At 38.0% G+C, this 20,663-nt stretch overlaps 1 protein-coding gene across 1 annotated transcript in view; it reads left to right on the top strand.

Moving 5' to 3' along the window:
* The window catches only part of GRIK4 (glutamate ionotropic receptor kainate type subunit 4), a 758,447-nt gene that overhangs the window by 549,101 nt on the left and 188,683 nt on the right, over positions 1-20,663 (top strand). Inside the window, exon 6 of the mRNA XM_063436300.1 lies at positions 15,175-15,340. Coding sequence (XP_063292370.1) covers positions 15,175-15,340 — 166 coding nt within the window. The remainder of the gene's footprint in view (positions 1-15,174; positions 15,341-20,663) is intronic.

Genomic DNA, 20,663 nt, shown 5'->3' with positions numbered 1-20,663 from the left:
GTTTGGAAAATGACAATTCAATGCCCAACTGTTTATTGAAAGCCCTCCAACATCGAGACACAAACTGAGAACCTCTGTCAGAAACAATATTGTGATGAATGCCATGCAGTCGGACAATTTCTTGTACAAAAATAAGAACCAGATCTTTGGAGGAAGGCAATTTTTTGAGTGGAACAAAATGAGCAATCTTAGAAAAGCGGCCATTAAAACTAGGAAGTTCCACAATGAAATCTATGGACAAATGGGACCATGGAACATTAGGTACGGGAAGTGGATGCAACAACCCACAAGGAAGCTTATGAGGGACCTTAGAAACTGCACAAACTGAACAGGCCTGCACATATTCCTTAACATCACTTCTGAGAGAATCCAACCAAAGTGATCTTATAATCATGGATAGGTTACATAGTTACATAGTTACATAGTTACATAGCTGAAAAGAGACTTGCATCCATCAAGTTCAGCCTTCCTCACATTTGTTTTTTGCTGTTGATCCAAAAGAAGGCAAAAAAAAAAAGTTTGAAGCACTTCCAATTTTGCAACAAGCTAGGAAAAAAAATCCTTCTTGACCCCAGAATGGCAGTCAGATTTATCATTGGATCAAGCAGTTATTACCCTACATTGAAAGATTATATCCTTGAATATTCTGTTTTTACAAGTATGCATCTAGTAGCTGTTTGAACATCTGTATGGACTCTGATAAAACCACTTCTTCAGGCAGAGAATTCCACATCCTTATTGTTCTTACAGTAAAAAAAACTTTCCTTTGTCTTAGATGAAATCTTCTTTCTTCCAGTCTAAACGCATGACCTCGCGTCCTATGTAAAGTTCGGTTTGTGAATAGATTTCCAAACAATGGTTTGTATTGGCCCCGAAATATTTGTATAATGTTATCATATCCCCTCTCAGGCGACGTTTTTCTAAACTAAATAGGTTTAAATTTGTTAACCTTTCTTCATAGCTGATATGTTCCATTCCTTTTATTAATTTTGTAGCCCGCCTCTGCACTTTTTCTAGTGCCATAATATCCTTCTTTAGAACAGGTGCCCAAAATTGCACAGCATATTCAATATGTGGTCTTACCAGTGATTTATAAAGAGGCACAATTATATTCTCATCTCGAGAATGAATGCCCTTTTTCATGCATGACAATACCTTACTGGCCTTGGCCACTGCTGATTGACATTGCACATTGTTGCAGTTTGTTGTCTATAACAATTCCCAAATCCTTTTCGTGTGTTGTTATCCCTAATTCGCTTCCATTAAAGGGAAACTCCAGTGCCAGAAAAACGATCCGTTTTTCTGGCACTGGAGGGTCTCTCTCCCTCCCACCCACCAATCCCCGGTTACTGAAGGGGTGAAAACCCCTCCAGTGACTTACCTGTGACAGCGGCGATGTCTAATAGACAGCCACTAGAGGTGGAGTTAACCCTGCAATGTAACTATTGCAGTTTATGAAAAACTGCAATAATTACACTTGCAGGGTTAAGGGTAGTATGAGTTGGCACCCAGACCACTCCAATGAGCAGAAGTGGTCTGGGTGCCTGGAGTGTCCCTTTAAGGGTATACGTTGCTTGTGTATTCTTTACGCCGAAGTGCATAACTTTGCATTTTTCAGCATTAACTTAAATCTGCCATTTGAGTGCCCAGTCCCCCAGTCTATCTAAATCCCTCTGCAGCAAAGTAATATCTTGCTCACATTGTATTATTTTACAGAGTTTTGTGTCATCTGCAAACACTTCAAGATCATTTATAAACATGTTAAACAGAAGGGGGCCGAGAACAGACCCCTGAGGGACACCACTTGCCACCTCTGTCCAGCTTGAAGATGTACCATTAACAACAACTCTTTGTACTCTATTTTTAAGCCAATGTTCTACCCAAGAACAAGAATTTTTATCTAGACCAATTTCCTTGAGTTTGAACACTAATCTCTTGTGTGGAACTGTATCAAATGCCTTGGCAAAATCCAAAAAGATCTCATCCACTGCAACACCCTGATCTATACTTCTACTTAACTCTTCGTAGAATGCAATCAAGTTAGTTTGACATGACCTGTGCTTCATAAAACCATGCAGATTATTGCTGATAACCATGTTCTTCTCAAGGAATTCTTGAATATTATCCCTTAATAACCTTTCAAATATTCTCCCAGCCACAGAAGTTAAGCTCACAGGTCTATAATTTCCAGTGAAGGATTTTGAACCCTTTTTTAATATAGTTACCACATCTGCCTTCCTCCAATCCTCCGGAACACTTCCTGAAAGAAAATAATCTTGAAAGATTAAAAACAGAGGTTCACTTATTTCTACACTTAGTTCCTTAAGTACTAGTGGATGGATACCGTCAGGCCCTGGAGCTTTGTTTATATTAACTTTCTTTAGTTGCTGCAGCACATTGTCTTGAGTTAACCAATTACAATTATTCTGCAAGTTTTTAGTAGCAATCATTTGCACATCTATTGCCATGGGTTATTCCTTAATATATTTCAAATTCCTGCCTTTTCATGGTCTTCATTAACTAACACCCCCATTTCAGTTTTTAGTATACCTACACTTTAATTTTTTGTTTTTTTAGAATTTATGTACTTAAAAAATGCTTTGAGGTTGTTTTTGCTCTTTTTAGCTTTCATGTTTTTATTTTGAAGTTTAGCAAATCAAATTGCCTTTTTGAACGCATTATTGGCTTCCTTGTGTCTTTTAAAAGATGCATCTGATTTGTCCGATTTAAATGCTTTAAATGCCCTTTTCTTATTTTTAATCTCTTGTTTTACTTCTCTACTAAGCCACATTGTTTTTAATTTGTTTCTTTTATATTTATTACCCAATGGTACATACTGAGAAATGTACCTTTCTAATATTTTTTGGAAGATGTTCCATTTATCCTCAGTGTTCTTTTCACTTAAGAGTCTATGCCAGTCAATTTATTGTAAAGCTGCCCTTAACTTATAGAAATTGGCCTTTTTAAAATTATATGTTTTAGTATTCCCCATGTGCTTTTGTTTTTTTGAGTTTATTTCAAAGGACACTATATTGTGATCACTATTTCCCAAGAGCTCACTTACTTGAATGTTGGTCAAAAGATCAACGTTGTTTGTTAAAACCAGGTGCAGACAAGCATCCTTTCTAGTTGGTGCTTGTACAAGTTGTGACATGAAGGTGTCATTTAACAAGTTAAAAAACCTTATTCCCTTTGCTGAGCTACTAGTCCCTCTGTCCCAATTTATTTCCAGGTAATTAAAATCTCCAATAATTAATGTGTTACCCAGATTTGCAGCTTTCTCAATTTGCTCAAACAGCTGTTGTTCCTCGTCCATATTAACATTAGGTGGTTTATAACATATCCAAACCAATAGTTGATTTCCCTTATTTTCCCGCAAGCAGATAATTTACCCATAAAGCTTCACATTCCACTGGCTTAAGATTTGGCTTTAACTCATGGTTGACATACAAACATACCCTACCACCCTTCTTGTTTTTCCTATCCTTCCTAAATAACATGTACCCATTTAAGTTAACTGCTCAGTCATGTGTCTCATCCCACTATGTTTCAGTTATGCCTATTATATCATATTGTTTAGTGTATGCTACTGCCTCTAGTTCCCCCATTTTGTTATTTAGGCTTCTTGCATTTATAAGCATACATTTAATATCATGAGTCACTTGTACTTTTTGTGAATTATCAACATTACATACCTTCTCTGTTCTGAGCTTGCCCATCCCCCCGTCTTCACCCCCCATCTCCTCCAACTTTCTAGCCATCCTATCCCCCAGCACTGCAGACCCTCTCCTGTTTAGGTGCAACCCATCACTACTATAAAGGTTGTACCCAAGTGCTCTAAAAACCCAAAGCATTGGCCTCTCTAATCTCGCACTGCCTTTCTACTGTGGCGCGTGGCATAGGTACTATCTCATAGGATACCACCTTGGAGGTCCTTTTCTTAAGTTTGCTACCTAATTCCCTGAATACCATTATTTATATACTGCTCCTTTAGGGGGCATAGCGTCGGGTAGCATGTTCATGGAACAGTCATATAACCTGTGAGGAGTTAGAATATTGGTCTGACTCTTACTAAATACCTCCTTTAGCTCCCAGTATTGTATATGAATCTCAGGAGTCTGAGGCGTAGTAGTGGGTAAAGTAACGATGCCCACTCTTTTGGTAATGGGTAATACACATCTTTCTGTACATTCTATACCCCATTCCATTATTTATCCCTTTGCCCAGTCAATCTGAGGATTATGCTTAGTGAGCCAAGGTAATTCTGATATGATGGGACAAGGAGACACAATTATCTGGAATGTAATGTCTTCCTTGTGTAGAGCTCCAATAGAAATGTTAATAGGCAAGGTTTCAATAGCCTCAACAGCGAGAGGTGATGATCTCTCCTTGAAAGGTATTAACTGTTTTTTTAACAAAATGTATGTCAATTAAGTTTCCTGCTGCACCTGAGTCCATCAGGGCTTTGCATGAAAAGTTATTTTTATTACACAGGACCATAATATCAAGGAGAAACCTATTTTGGTTGTTACCAGAGGACATATCCATCACACCTAAGACCTGTCTCCTTACGGTTCTTAGATGCGTATGTTTTCTGGACGTCTGGGAAAAGCACTCCTCATATGTCCTTTTCTACCGCAGTATAGGCATAGACCCTCTCTTCTCCTATATTGTCTTTCTGCCTCTGACAGTCTAGTGAACCCCGACTGCATAGGTTCAGATTCGGACTGTGTAGGGAGGTCAGGAACAACAGGTCTGGAGAAACAAGGTGCCAATGACACAGTCATACGTCTAGTTATGTTTCTGGTAATTTCTCTGGTTCTTAATCTATTATCAGTTTGCATAACAAATGTGATGAACTAATTTAATTTGGTAGATCTTTGTCAGCAATCTCGTCCAGAATTGATTTGGATAATCCTTTTTTAAATGCAGAGATTAATCCGCTATTAGTTCAGTCTACCACAGATGCCAAGGTGCGAAATTCTATGGCATAGTCTGAGATGCATTAGGGCAGTGGAGGCATCGTCCTGCCTGCCTAATGGTTCAAATGTTCATTTGAATTCCGCAAGGAACTCCTGGTAATTATGTGCAATACTCCTAATACTCCCCCATAATGGATTGGTCCAAGCTAAGGCTTTACCTTTAAAATGCGGGGGAGGAGATAGTAGGTGCCTTATGTACCATAGGTGGAGGTACACTAGACGGAGGTGACGTAGTTGGAGAAACCGCAGGCTGTAGATGCACTGTTCGGATAAGAAGCATACTGAAAGCCTGGGCAACTTGATCCTCTAGCTTTCTCTCGCAAGCAGCTGTGTGCTGACACAATTCTACAAGATCTATGGCCATGTTGTAATGTCAGGATTACAAGTTGATCCAGCACATAGAACTGTATCACACCTAGGACTAACAGGTAACGTCTTACCGGGCATTTGAATGGCCGGACTTAACATACCTAAGAATAGTCAGAATACTTGGCAAGGTCGGGGACACAGAATGAGACACAACGATGAGGGAAAGCCAAAAGTCAAGGATACCAGAATACAGGGAAGTCAAATGAAGCCAAAGTCAATAACCAGAAATAAACACTCTCGGACAACCACTAGGGAAACCACGACAAGGCAATGTGCTGAAGAAATAGATTAGTTTAAATACCCCTCTTGTGGATCCGATTGGCCATAACCAGCCTTTGACCCCAGAACGTGCGTGTGCGTCCTTTACGTGACTTCATGCGCACGTCTACATCATCCATGCCGTGGGCGGTCGTGGGGCTACAAATTGGTGTAGATCCACAGCGGCCGGCGCCCATCAACATGCTGCAAGGGTCAGACATATTGACACACGGCCGCTGAACGGCACTACCGTATTTGTTTGCAAGGCAATCACTATCGATGTCGCAAGGTGAGGATGAATATGTTACAGACCTCTAACCAAGGGGGCATTATAGTAAAGACATCCAACATGTGACCAGGTCGGGACCCCCTAGATTCCTTTGTGCCTAGTGCTGCTTCATCAGGCAATGTGGCGCTGTATGACTGCTCCTCCGCGTATGCTATTAGGGCCCTCGGGTTGGACCAGCGATATGTGAAGCCTGCGTCCTGTAGTTGTCGGGTGAGGGGCCACATGCGTTTTCGCCAGTGTAAGGTGGCGTGGGATAGGTCTTGAAAAAAAGTCAGACTGTGTCTCAAAGTCCAGGGGTGATTTATCGTTAAGGATGGCCATTAGTCTTTGTTTGTCCGCATAGGATTAGAATCTTACTGTAATGTCCTTGGGGGAGGCCACCGGGACTCTTGGCGATTTTGCAGTCCTGTAGACTCCATCCACCAGTATGGATTTAACTAGCTTAATGGGTAATATCAAGGTCAGCATTCTCCTCAGTAAGTGTGGGAGCTCTTCAGAGGCCACTGATTCAAGTACTCCTCTTATTTGTAGTTTCTTCCTATGGTTTCTATCATTAGTAGATTAGGGATTTTGGGCCTGGAGCTATTGGAAATGGCATCTAGTCTAGTTGCTTGGCCCCACCCCACAATTTTGTAAGTGTCTCTGTGGTATTTTTAGGTAGAAAAACACTTTTCCTGGTGATAGGCCAGGTTTTTTTTATACCTTCTGTTTTAATTAGGCTCCTGTCTAATTAGGGATAGGGAGGAGCTACCCATTGTTGTGCTGCCATGGATATATATATATATATATAACAATAAAATATCCAACTTGGCACTCGTTCGAAATGAAATATATATATCGGGATAGATATGAAAGTATATAAAAAAAAATGATATATAAATTTCTGAAATAAAAAAGAAATTATATTAATTAAAATAATCGCCTTCTTTTATGGAAATTTTAAGTTACGTATAATACATATGCATTTACATTTATGCTTGTCTTGCACTATTGTTATTTTTTTTATCTTTTATTACATTATAATTGTCTATTTATATTGGATACAATTCTTCTGGGAGCATGAAGACATGAACGATTATTACAGGCTTTACCTTTGCAATAGTCTTATGAGTGTATTATGTATAGATGCCAATTATTGGTTCTTTAGGGTACTGCACTTTCACCCTGCTGTATTGTCTCTCTCTAGGATTTCCTGTATCTTCAGTTTAATCTACCTTACACCTACAATGATATGCTGCTCTAAAACCAAATTGAAAAAGGGGATTATGATATAGGATAATTTATACAATGAAAGTAACTACAGTGATTATCCATAGTGCCCACCCTAGGTGATATGTGTGCAATATGGGTGCTTTAAAGACAAGTTACATATATCATGGCTAAGAAAGTAACAAGTATTGAAGAAATGGATTGAATGGACAGTGTACTCAAAGGGTTGCTCCAACCCTTATGCAAACAATTTGGCCTTAACCGTACAATGCCCTTAAAAGCTTACTGTTAGGTCTCCCTGTAAAAATAAATAAATAAACATGTTAAAATATTTTAAAATTACCTTTATCCACTGCCAGGCATTTTTCCATACCCTTCTTGACAACACATGGCACTCTCACAGTCTAATCATGGTTTTCTCATGGAGAAGCACATGATTGGCCTATTTTGGTGACTCAAAGCACATGTGCTCAATATGAGCCGGCAAAGGGGGTGCGGGGGAGGAAGGGAGTGGGAAGGGGTGGGAGAGTGTTAGGGGAATTGACATTTTTTTTAATAAAAATTTAAGTCACAGAGGAGGGTTGAAGGAAGCGCCCACTTGGTGGGAGGGAGGGCAAAATCTGTCTGTCTGATGTTTGCAGGTGCTCTGCCTGCAAGGTGGAAAATGTTCACATCTGTCAGCAATGTTCAGTGCTGTGCTAATGACAGACTTAAAATATGCACAAAATAGACAAAGAGCAGCCCAGAACTTTCTGAGTGTGTCGTGGGTGCAACTAGCCTCCAACACAGCTTAAAAAAAAAACTCTGAATATGCAGGGTTTCAAGCAGAAGCACTGCACATCCAGACTCCTACCACCATGACCACTTCAAATCAGTGAAAAGGTCATGGTGGTTGATGTAACCCTTTAAGTTCTGGTATTCATCATGAGATATTAACTGAAATGAACCATATATGAAAATGAAAGATACAGACAGTTGTGTTTAAGAAAATAAAATGACTTGTAAACGTTATAAATGTGTGTGAAAAGAGAAATTGTTATTTGTTGAGTTACTAAAAGTATAAAACTATGATAATTACCATTCACTACTTCACTAAAATATAACATTGAAAGAAAATGGTATAATTTGACAGTACCAGTCAGCCATTTGAGTGCATCAGATTGAAAACAAGTTTTTTATGATTATTATATTTCTACTTTGATAATCTGATAATCAAGATGGAAAGTGAAATGGTTGTCCAAAAGAAGATGATTTACATTTGAAGCATGTCTAGTGAAAGAAATATATATCTTAATTTTAGATATCGACCCAACTTACTTCACTTAAGCATAGCAATGTTTTATTAGATTTTCTCTAAGCTAACTAGAATGATACCCAATTAACCATTAATCACCAATTATAGTTAACAGGTGAGTGTCCATGCATAAAACGAGGTTTGTCGTTCCTGAATGCAAAGAAGCACTAAACGGCAAAATGTGCTTAGTTTCAATTGGAAAGTTTAATTACTTTAATAAATGCAAGTGAATTCCTTCAAAATGAGTACAGGAGTTTTTCAAGTCACTGTAAATGCTGTGACTAAGACAACTGAATAATTTGAAGAAACTGGCACGCATGAGGAACGATGGTCAAACAAAGTCACGATAAACAAAGAAAGAACGATAAACAAAGTCACGATGGTCAAAAAAAGCCTGAATTACAGCTCATAAACAAATCAGAGAGAAATAATTAGCAAGAGTGCAGAATAAGAACTGATTTTCTAAGGACAAAAAACATGGAAATGAGGCATTTGATAAATGGATTGATAAGTAAAATAATTGGATTATAACACTGACGAGTAATTTCCAATGTTTTTTTTTTTTAAGTTTTAATGACACCTTCTTATTTGTTAGCAATTAGTGACTGCTTTTATATTTCCCATAGAGGATAAGAGGAAACAACAACTGCTACATACAGATTCATTTCCATGCTACCTCACCAAAATCTAAAAAATGGTTGAGGTAGGTGCAAAGAGAGTCAAGTTAACAACTGCAAGCTCACCATACATCCGAAAGGAAAAATATGTGTTGTGTATTTGTATGATTGTACTGAACATATCTCAGAGCATATTAACTAACAATAAAATAAAAGCAAAATTACTTGAGATGGCATGAGTTAAAAAAATACAATGTATTTTTTAATAAATTGATAAGGCCTGTAAGGCACACACAAACAAAACCTATTATTATGTGCATATGTATGTATTTCAAATTAAACCTACAATTTTACGGCATGATGACATAAGAGAAGCACATGATGACATAAGAAAAAGTAAATACATTTCTTGAGATGTAGGTTCATAAAGTTCAATAATTGGCATGGATCTTTTATGTGCTATGTGTCCTCCATAAATATTTTTTTGTTTTGAATTATGTGTTCTCCTCAAGTAATGTTGGATTAAATCTGATCTTCATGCACTCATCCGCCACCATGTTTCTTCTATGCTTCTTTACTTTTATTGGTTGGTGCAAGTAATTTAGCCTGAGGGAGGCACTACAAACTGTAGACTATGTAAATTACTCGCAAAGAGGATGTAGTGACAGGCAGAACGTCCTTGGATCTTTATGTTCAGTCTCACCATGTTTTGGCATGCTGTGAGAGAAAACAAAAATGAGAGACAGGTGCAAGTGGCACTGATAGATGAAGTGATAGTGCAATAAAATGAATGACCATGATGTTGACTGCTATCCCTTTCATAACATCAGTTTATCTAATGAATAATAGTATATCGGGCACACAGTCCAGGAGTTTGGGGAACACGTTTTCATCAGATACACACGCACCGTGTTGACATTTCTAGAAGTCACACAGTGTAGGTATTGAAACTGAGCACTGATACTTTGTGTGGTCCCCTTTAGCCTGGTGGTTAATTGCATTGTTTTTCATGCTGCAGACCACGGTTTAACAGTCACAAATAAAGGTACCATTTTTACATGAATGGAAAGCTACTGATTGGAAGCAGACTGACCATCTTGGGGCCACATCCAGGTGCCATCTGTGTGCTAAGGCAGAGTAGGCACCTGCTTATTTGGATGGTAGGTGACTACTCTGTCCAAATTTGGACAATATGGGGAGAGGCTGTAGCCATGTGGTGAGGGAGCTGTCATCTTCCTGCACTGCTCCTCTGATACCTGGAGCTGGGATATGATGTCACTCCGGCCACGGCATCACTAAACGGTGCACAAGGGAGCAGTGCTGGAAAAACAGCAAGATGACAGGATCAAAGCAACTGCACTGGACCCAAGGGAAAGGATCCACTACAGCTCTCCCAAAAGTAAGGAAGCTGGGTGGACTTAATTAGAAATAATAAAAACACAATAATAATTTGTGAGTGTGTGAGAGAATGTGTATGTGTGTGTATGTGTGTGAATGTGTCAATATCAGCGATAGTGTGTGTCTGTCAGAGTGGCGTTTTATTGTGGCCAGCCTAAGGCACACCTGTGCAATAATCATGCTGTCTTGATATGCCACGCCTGTGAGGTGGATGGATTATCTCAGCAAAGGAGAAGTCCTGACTAACACAGATTTAGACAGATTTGAGAACAATATTTGAGAGAAATAGACCTTTTGCGTACATAGAAAAAGTCTTAGATCTTTGCGTTCAGGTCAGGAAAAATGGGGGCAAACACACAAGTGTTGCATGTATTATTTTGTTCAGTGTATGTATGAGCATACACACAATATATGTACATGAATATATTATTAATAAATGTGCATTATATTAAAGTGTATATAAAATAGGTGTATATTAAAGATCATCAAATTCCATCTTTACATTTTGCTATCAGAAATGCTCACAAATGTATATATTTTAATTTAAAGCTCTTTGAAAATATTGTCCCTCCCCTACCTGTCAATTACATCCTCAAAATTAGACATGTATGCCAGTGATAGGCAGTCCCCAGGCTCACTGTGTGACTCCCCCATGTTAGAGTTAGCACGAGAGATTGCTATACTTAGGGAAGTGACCTCAAACAGGGCACTCCACATGCAGCCAATCCCCATATAAAATGACACTCAACCAGTCACACACAATTATACTCCAACCAACTCCAAACATACATATTACACACATGCACATCACAGTCAAGTAATACCATGACATTCAGCCAAGTCCTGCAAAAATCACACTCAGACCACCCCCACACAAACACACTCTTCCACATCTGCTTTCAGTCATAAACTCTGTCCTGAGCCTCTTACCTCAAAGGAATCTAGTCTATCATTGGAAATCCCTCAACAATATCTACACTTGCATTTTTTTTTACTTTTCTTTCATCATGTCTTGAGGGTACTCACTGAAGACACACCACTGCAAAAAGTATAGCATGTTGGTGTCTGATGAGACTTTAGCTCTAGTTTTTGATTTCAACAATACTTTCCATTCCTACAATCACATTGAAAAGCAATAAATTAGTAAATAAATAAGCCAATGGGGTCAATATGACCTCCATGTTACTATAAGGAAGTTTATAACATTCCCTTATGCCATTTCCTTCTATGCTATAGGTGGGGGCACATCTACTAAAGAGTGAATGGACAGTGGCTGCTCACTATAATACAAAATAACAAAACAAACAAATGACTGGGCAGACATTGCTGCCTAGTTGCTAGAGAGTCCCATCACATGGTGATGGGGCCAGTAAAATACAGGGGGATATTTAGTCCCTCCCCCATGCCCCAAGACATGGGACTCATGTGGGGTACTTAACATTAAATTATGAGTAGTTGAATTATCACTGTCCACACCTCTCCTTCTATCCATGGACAACTGGTGGGGGGCTATTGATTTTTTAAGAATGGAGGGACATCATAATGTCCGGCCATTATCCATGGTCCCCCACTCATGGCTGTTGTCCCCTCCCAAGTTGCTAAGGAAGTAAGTAAGTGACCCCAAGCCCCTAGCCAAATCCCATTAAAATAGCTAGCTTCCCCTTAATCATAATAATAACCCTTCAACTAATAATACCTGTCACAAAAATATTGAAAATAAAAAAATCAGCCAAAAAAAAGGATGTAAAAATAAATAAAAAAAAAACAAATGCGACAAAAAATAGACCCATCTTTACCCAGCAAGGGCTCATCTGTCAAGCTTGAGAAAGGCCTCTTAGCAGGTCGAAACGTTGCTGCTCTTGAGTGCCTGGAGATTTTCTTTTTGTTTGCTGGTTGTTGTGGGATTGCTGGTCCTGCTCCAGTGCACTGAGTGTCTGCTGGAATTGAGAGCAGCTCCTATCTTCAATTTTTAAAAATATTTCCATGGCAAGGCAAGGTCTGAGGGTGGGGCCAGAAGCATGAACAGAGATATGTGCACCCTCCATTATTTAATTTAAAGTCCCCTATATAGCTAGAGGAATGAGGAGACTAGGTCTCCCCCAATATTTTGTAGGCCCCAACCCCTGTTTACCATTCACTAGTTTCTCTTTTTATGAATATGCTCCCATCTGCCATATGGCATAAGGGAGGTCTAACAGCTCCTTTGTACAAATATGGGGTATCATTTGTGTACTTAGCCATACCTCTAGTAGGGGCTGGATTGTGATTGGCCAGGGACCTTTTTTTAGTATTAAACTGATCAATGATGGTTAAACACTGAATGGAGGGAGAGATTAAATGGTTATAGTGACTACATGGTCCCTTTAATGAGCTTTATGTCTCATGTTGCACAACTTTCAAACATTTTTGAGAAAATTCCATTTCACATGTACGCTTCATGTCTAATGACCATTCATGGACATGTTATGCAGTTAAGATTGGATCAAGTATGTCTACAATCACAGCTTTAAAATTCAAGAACTGAATAATAAACAAAGTACCTCTTCCAATTTGTCATTAGAAATATAGGATACTAACAATTCTATTAATGTCTTGCATGTAGATACATTCTCTATCGGTTATAAACTGATTGACAAAATAAATAGATTCTCGGATTCCAGGTGTAGGAGAAGTTTTCCACTTACAGGTGGAACCCATTTGCTTGTAAAGTCCACATATTGTTTGAGAATTATTTTATCTTTATTTTCAATTGTTACCTAATCAGTCAATCCATTCAACTCTTACCACTGTTATTGCAACTTAATCTCCCTTTGAACACAATTATCTAATTGCGCCCTGATTTAATTATAAATTGCTTACACTTCACTGATCTCCTATAGATATCTCCCCACTTCTCCTCTCTACAACATCCCTATCTATTAGTCTTCCATTATTATTTGAATTATTTTGTAATGAATTTGTTTACATAGTTACATAGTTACATAGTTACATAGCTGAAAAGAGACTTGCGTCCATCAAGTTCAGCCTTCCTCACACCTGTTTTTTGCTGTTGATCCAAAAGGCAAAAAAAAAAAAAAAAACCAGTTTGAAGCACAATTTTGCAACAAGCTAGGACAAAAAAAATCCTTCTTGACCCCAGAATGGCAGTCAGATTTATCCTTGAATCAAGCACATATTACCCTACATTGAAAGATTATATCCTTGAATATTCTGTCTTTGCAAGTATGCATCTAGTAGCTGTTTGAACATCTGTATGGACTCTGATAAAACCACTTCTTCAGGCAGAGAATTCCACATCCTGATTGTTCTTACAGTAAAAAAACCTTTCCTTTGCCGTAGACGAAATCTTCTTTCTTCTAGTCTAAACGCATGGCCTCGTGTCCTATGTAAAGTCAGGTTTGTGAATAGATTTCCACACAATGGTTTGTATTGGCCCCGAAATATTTGTATAATGTTATCATATCCCCTCTCAGGCGACGTTTTTCTAAACTAAATAGGTTTAAATTTGTTAACCTTTCTTCATAGCTGATATGTTCCATTCCTTTTATTAATTTTGTAGCCCGCCTCTGCACTTTTTCTAGTGCCATGATATCCTTCTTTAGAACAGGTGCCCAAAATTGCACAGCATATTCAATATGTGGTCTTACCAGTGATTTATAGAGAGGCAAAATGATATTCTTGTCCCGAGAATGAATGCCCTTTTTCATGCATGACAATACCTTACTGGCCTTGGCCACTGCTGATTGACATTGCACATTGTTGCATAGTTTGTTGTCTATAACAATTCCCAAGTCCTTTTCGTGTGTTGTTATCCCTAATTCACTTCCATTAAGGGTATACGTTGCTTGTGTATTCTTTACGCCGAAGTGCATAACTTTGCATTTTTCAACATTAAATTTCATCTGCCATTTGAGTGCCCAGTCCTCCAGTCTATCAAAATCCTTCTGCAGCAAAGTAATTAATATAAAAGTATAAAAGTATATTACATTCCAATTAAAATAAATAGATTTTCAGATTCCAGGTGTAGGAGAAGTTTTCCACTTACATTTGGAACCCATTTGCTTGTAAAGTCCACATATTGTTTGAGGATGAATTATTTTATCTTTATTTTCAATTGTTACCTACGCAGTCACTCCATTCACCTCTTACCACTGTTATTGCAACTTAATCTCCCTTTGAACACAATTGTCTAATTGCGCCCCGATTTAATTATAAATTGCTTACACTTCACTGATCTCCTATAGATATCTCCCCACTTCTCCTCTCTACAACATCCCTATCTATTACTCTCCCATTGTTATTTGAATTTTTTTGTAATTAATTTGTTTAATGTAATAGTATATTACATTCCAATTAAAATAAATTAATAATAATATAAAACGGTATTACAATATACTAATGTCATCATTTATTTTACATCTATATCACTAAACTAATACATATATAATTCTACACTCTCTCTTTGACATGACAGGTGTATGACAGGTGGTGGTATTTTGTAATACAGAATCATCATTTTAATTTTAGTTACTTTCAACCAAATTGTCTCACTTACTTCCATCACTCTCCACTGTTATTTCTCTATAACACTTCTTATGGCCTACTTGTATCCTCTATTTTACACTATCACCATTTTCGACTCACTCCTCTTGATCTCTCCCTTTCTGTCTCTGTCTCATCACCCACTCATGGAAATCTTACATGGAATCCCAAATTGTACTTTTAAGTTACCTCTCTCTTTGTATGATCTTTATTCAGGTTCCGCATATAAAAGTCTCCCCTGAAGAATCCTCACGATTTCAGTTCCAGAGATTCACAACCTTAAACCTTCACCCTAGCAACACGGACATCAGTGTAGCTGTGGCAGCTCTACTTCATTTCTTCAACAGCACTACTGCTTGTCTTATCTGCGCCAAGGCAGAATGTAAGTGCAATTAAAAAATTTGAAAACTAACTTTTCAATGCACATTATTCTTCTATCTGCATACAAGAAAGCTGAATATATATATATATATATATATATATATATATATACACACACATACTTTTTACAGTGCGTACATATATATATATATATATATATATATATGCAATAGGAAGTCTTTCCACTCAGACTATAAGTATAAATATGAATACTTGCTGGGTGCGTAGCCTGGGACTTTAATATCCAGAAAAAGGTAGTGATGGCAGCACTCACGGTCTCCAATAAAATTCTTCTTTATTTGGCAAGGTTAAAACATAGGATCAACATTTCAGTCCCCACATGGGACTTTCATCAGGATCAATACTGATGAATAGGTATTGATCCTGATGAAAGTCCCATGTGGGGACTGAAACGTTGATCCTATGTTTTAACCTTGCCAAATAAAGAAGAATTTTATTGGAGACCGTGAGTGCTGCCATCACTACCTTTTTATATATATATATATATATATATATATATATATATACACACACACTGTAAAACGTATGTTTGATCCTATCACAAATTGCCAGTGGTCCCCCTCTCGTCCTGTCTGCCAAACATATTCATTATTATATCATGAATGTAGTTACTATTACTTTTAATGAGTATGTCATGTTTTCAGCTCTGCTGTTGCACATGCAAAGTCTAATTTCACACCCCAGTTTATAAAAGTGCTGATTTCTATGAGAAATCAGAACTTTTATAAATTAACTAGGGAACTCCCCCTCAGGCTGTCAATCAAACAGTCAAGGAGGATTCCTTCCTCCCTCCCTAACTGACCTCAGACCAGCTTCAGCAGTACGCAAGCGTCGGGCATGTTGCGGTGCGCGTGCACATGGGGACCATGTCAGAGGCTTCTCAATGAGACTGAAAGTCTCTTCCAGGAAAAAGGGGGAGGGGCTTACAAAGGCAGCAGTCGTAAGAACTGGAGCTCTTGTAAACTGTTTTAGACTATACTCCCAATGAATACATACATAAAAATATGCATGCATGTATTCATTGGGGGTATATCTACTAAATTGTGAGTTTTTTGGGGGGTGGGTTGGAAGAGTGGAGTGGTCCTTTAAGTTATGTTACTCTGTCTTTATTCATATATGAGGAGAGAAGCTTAGGAGAGAGAGAGATGATTTGCATGTGCATATATGTAGATATACATTGACACCTTACGAAATATAGTTTTTTAGATGAGTGCTTCCATTATTATCTTTATAGATATATACATATTTGTTTTTCCACAGCTATCCCAGAAGCCAAATACAAATAAAACCAGGCAAGTATCATGTTTTTTCAGACTTCACCCTACATATTTGCGGTTACACTTAGTAATCACTGTTTCCAATATGGAATGTTTTATTTTTTTCCTTTGTTTGCTTATTTTTTAAACAAAGTACAGGTTGTGATCATTACCAGAAACCAGCCATGGACTGTACAGTTTTAACCTAATGTTGAATAGGCATTACACCAGTTCTGGTCTTGAAGTCTCTTTCTGAGTATATTGCAAGGTTCCAAATCATTTGTGGTGAGACCAACATTAGCAACACAATGTCTGTTAGTGTTTATTTGAATTTCAACCTTGGAATTCTGGGATAGCTGTGGAAATGTGATTTTTTTTTTTTTTTAAATGTCTGTGCCCAAGACAGACTTCCAACTTCCAAGTCCAACTTGAGATACGCAGGTGATTCACAACAGGACATTTTCTACTTCTGCTTGACATTATGCAACGTTTTATTGTTTGTTCTCAGCACATTTTATTTGGCAACTACAAATATGCTCTGAGAAACTTCAGCTTCTAGACCAGGACCAGAATCATGCTGAAGAGACACAAAAGGTCAAAACGGTACTAACCATGTTTTTCTTATAGGTCCTCTCCTCTTACAACACAATCTGTGCTTTGGTTTAAAAAGAAAGCTGTGTTTAAGGGAAACTGTAGAAATGCAGTGTGAAGTCTAAAACACATTACCTGTCTGTACTTATTTTCACGTCAAAATGGGAATTGTTGTGAAAACAAGATGTCTCAGACTTTCTATAATTAAGGTGGACTTTGCAAAATCCAACTTAAGGTATACAAGTGATGCACCATAAAACATTTTCTATGTTTTAAAAATGAGTTGTAACTCCAGGAGTCAGTTATTGTTGCTACCCTCTTTGGAGTATCAGGTTAGTTCAGTGACATTACTAGCGGGACAAAGAGATTATGGTAATTTCAAAAAGCAGAACACTGTAGGTCTTCTTGTGTGGTGCTGTAGTGAAGGCAGGGCCTAGTGTAGGAGATCCGAGATATGACGACAGCGTCATAAGCCCGCATGACCTCTAAACAGGCCCTTCCTGTATTACAGCACTTGACATGAAGGCACAGAGAGGTTGGAGACCGGAGGCAGCAGAGCTGACCCATCTTCACAGAGGATCCTCTCCTACTCCACAGTAATGTGCATTGTTTATAAATATATTACCAAAAATCCAGTAATGTGCATTGTTGTGTGCTTGTGTTTTACCAGTTTTTACCAGTAGTGTGTATTATCTGATTGTGCTTGACAGAGTTGTTAGCAGTGTGCATTGTATGAATGTGTTTCCACTTTCTCCAGTAATGTGCATTGTGTGAATGTTTTAGAGAGCATCAAGTAATGTGCTTTTATGGGTTTGTTTATATATTATAAATTATTTAGTAGTTTGCATTATTTTGGCTTACTTGCAAAAATGTGCATTGTGTGTATAATACTCTATGTACATTGCTAATGAATGCATTACAAAGATTCTAGTAACAAGCATTTTATGAGGATATGGAGCTACCAGTTATGTGCGTTGTCACCAGTACATTGGAGATTCTCCAGTAAATTAGATTGTGCAAGAACAGTACAAAGCTTCTAGTTATGTATATTGGGCTTTTGTACTCGGACCCTCTAATAATGTTCAATGTTTTGCAGACAAAGCAAATGCCTTCAGTAATACATGCTCCCCAACTTTCTCAGCTTCATTGGAACCATCTTTGGGCTCTAAATTCGTTCTCTGGTGTCTCACTTCTAGAGACACCAGGAAACTGACCGCAGCCAGCACATCATTAGACAAGGGCGCTTATACCATGAAAAGTGTGCTTCGGTATAACTCTCTGCATTGTCTGCTCTATGTGGGCCTAATCAGAGAGGCTGTCAGGCAACCTGGCATGCGTTCACACCAGGCTGACACATGACTTCTCTGGGCAGCCCTGTCATTTTCTGGGCAGAACCTCACATTATAGGCATTGCCAGTGATGTAAGTTGCATCACTGGCATGGCCCTTTAGGTTCACCCACATCCTGTCCTGATTCCATACCTCGCAGTGTTGGGAAGTATGATGACGCACATTGTTAAAAATTTATTTTTATGCAGCATCATTTGTCTTTTGAAGGCTACCTTGCAGTGATCATGTGCAGGTATGGAGTCAGTTGTTTTCTTATTAACCTGTACTGGCTATAATATACATATATCCATGAACATGTAATTAGCCTGTTCATGGATATATGTATATTATAGCCAGTATAGGCAGAATGCTCTTGGTTTTATATGTCTGTTTTCTCCCATCACTTCCTACCAAAATCATATTATATTGTTTTATACTAATCAATACTAATCAATACCTATTCCATCATAATGCTACGTGTGCGAGTTATTTTTGAGTATGTCACTACAAGTCCAATGAAGAGTTGTTAAAGATTAGTTCTTGTGCAAAAAGGCAGACAATGTATTGTCCTTCTGAAGTGAAAGATAGGCTTTGTTTTTGTTTTTTTGTTGCAGGGCAGGAGTATTTTTTACAACAATATCCTTTGAGTTGATAGCAAGACAGCTAGTCAGTAGGGGCCAGGAGCTAAAAAAAAAAAAGAAAAGTTAAAGTATTTTGGCAGAGGGTGTCCCATCTGACAGTTGTTTTCTTATTAACGGCATCCAATAGGTTGTTGAAATGACTGGAATGTCTTAGTATGTAGCTTGATCTACACTGATTGAAATAGATTTGCAGGAGAGCCCTAGTACAGTATACAGCTGTAACTTCATTGGCTATGATTAAATTAAGTTAGGATCTACCAAAATTGAAGTACTTTGATGTAGTTGGAAGGCTATATTTTTATAGACATAACATATGACCAAAACTATTTTTTAATCTTATAAAGTTATATTATTTAAATGTGATAGATCAACAACTCCATCTTAATAGTGAATGCCTCTCTTATCACCAAGTGCTAGTTGCTGATTAATTTATTTACATTTTTACCCTCTATTAAACATGACTTTATACATTATGGCTTAAGTATGGCTATTTGGGATAACTGATGATTATCTTGATGAGAGCATTTTCTGTTGTGTATATTTATGTATGTTATTTATATGTCTAAACTTTCTGCAAACCTGTACTCAAGAGTTTAAACTTCAGTGTATGGCTGGTTCTTAATGCGTCAACAATTTACAATATACATAAATGGGCAGAACTCACAGGACTTCAAAAATAAAGTTAAACTTTTATTACTGGTCACCATTTCAGTTTAGTTAAAAACTTTTAACAAGAAAATAGTAAACAAGAATTCACAAATTAATGATATCCATCACAATAAAGAAAACATGTACTCACTTCCAAGAGCCATATGTGCATGCCACAATTGGTGCGTGAACCATTTTGTAAGCACAGGCATACTCCACCTACAGAGGTCACCCTCACATCATTTGATTCCTCTCTTGTTTTTCTTGGTTGCCACAATGCTACAAACAGCACCAGTGGTGTATTAAACTGTGATGCATATTGGATACGGATGTGTTACAATTGCAAGCATAGTACATCACATTTTAAAACACATATTAACACAACACTACTTAGATGCACATACTTCTATTGATAAGCAAGACTACAAAATGCAGCTACCCATATGGGTACTAACACTGGGCACATTGTGAGAAATAGATATTAGTCATTGCACTATTGTCTTGGCTTCCCTTTGTAGAATTGATTAACTGTGTAAGAAAGTTATCTCTTATAGTTTGCTGCTTGAGTCACCTTTAACATACACCAGACATAGAGGGTATGTGGCTGTGCAGGGCCGCCACCAGAAATTTTGGGGCCCCTAACTGAGCTCAGGATCTGGGCCCCCAGGGGCCAGCCTCCAAGACCGCCTACAAGGACCGCCTCCAAATCCCGCCCACAGGAATACACACACACAGACACAAACACATTCACTGATACAAAAGGACACAGATACCGCACACACACACATACATACGAACAGACACACATACTGATACGCATACATACTGACACACACATA

The sequence above is a fragment of the Pelobates fuscus genome, chromosome 11 (genome assembly GCF_036172605.1).
Source record: "Pelobates fuscus isolate aPelFus1 chromosome 11, aPelFus1.pri, whole genome shotgun sequence".
Lineage (NCBI taxonomy): Eukaryota > Metazoa > Chordata > Amphibia > Anura > Pelobatidae > Pelobates > Pelobates fuscus.
The sequence above is the reverse complement of the archived record's forward strand: the minus strand, read 5'-3'. Positions and strand labels throughout refer to the sequence as shown.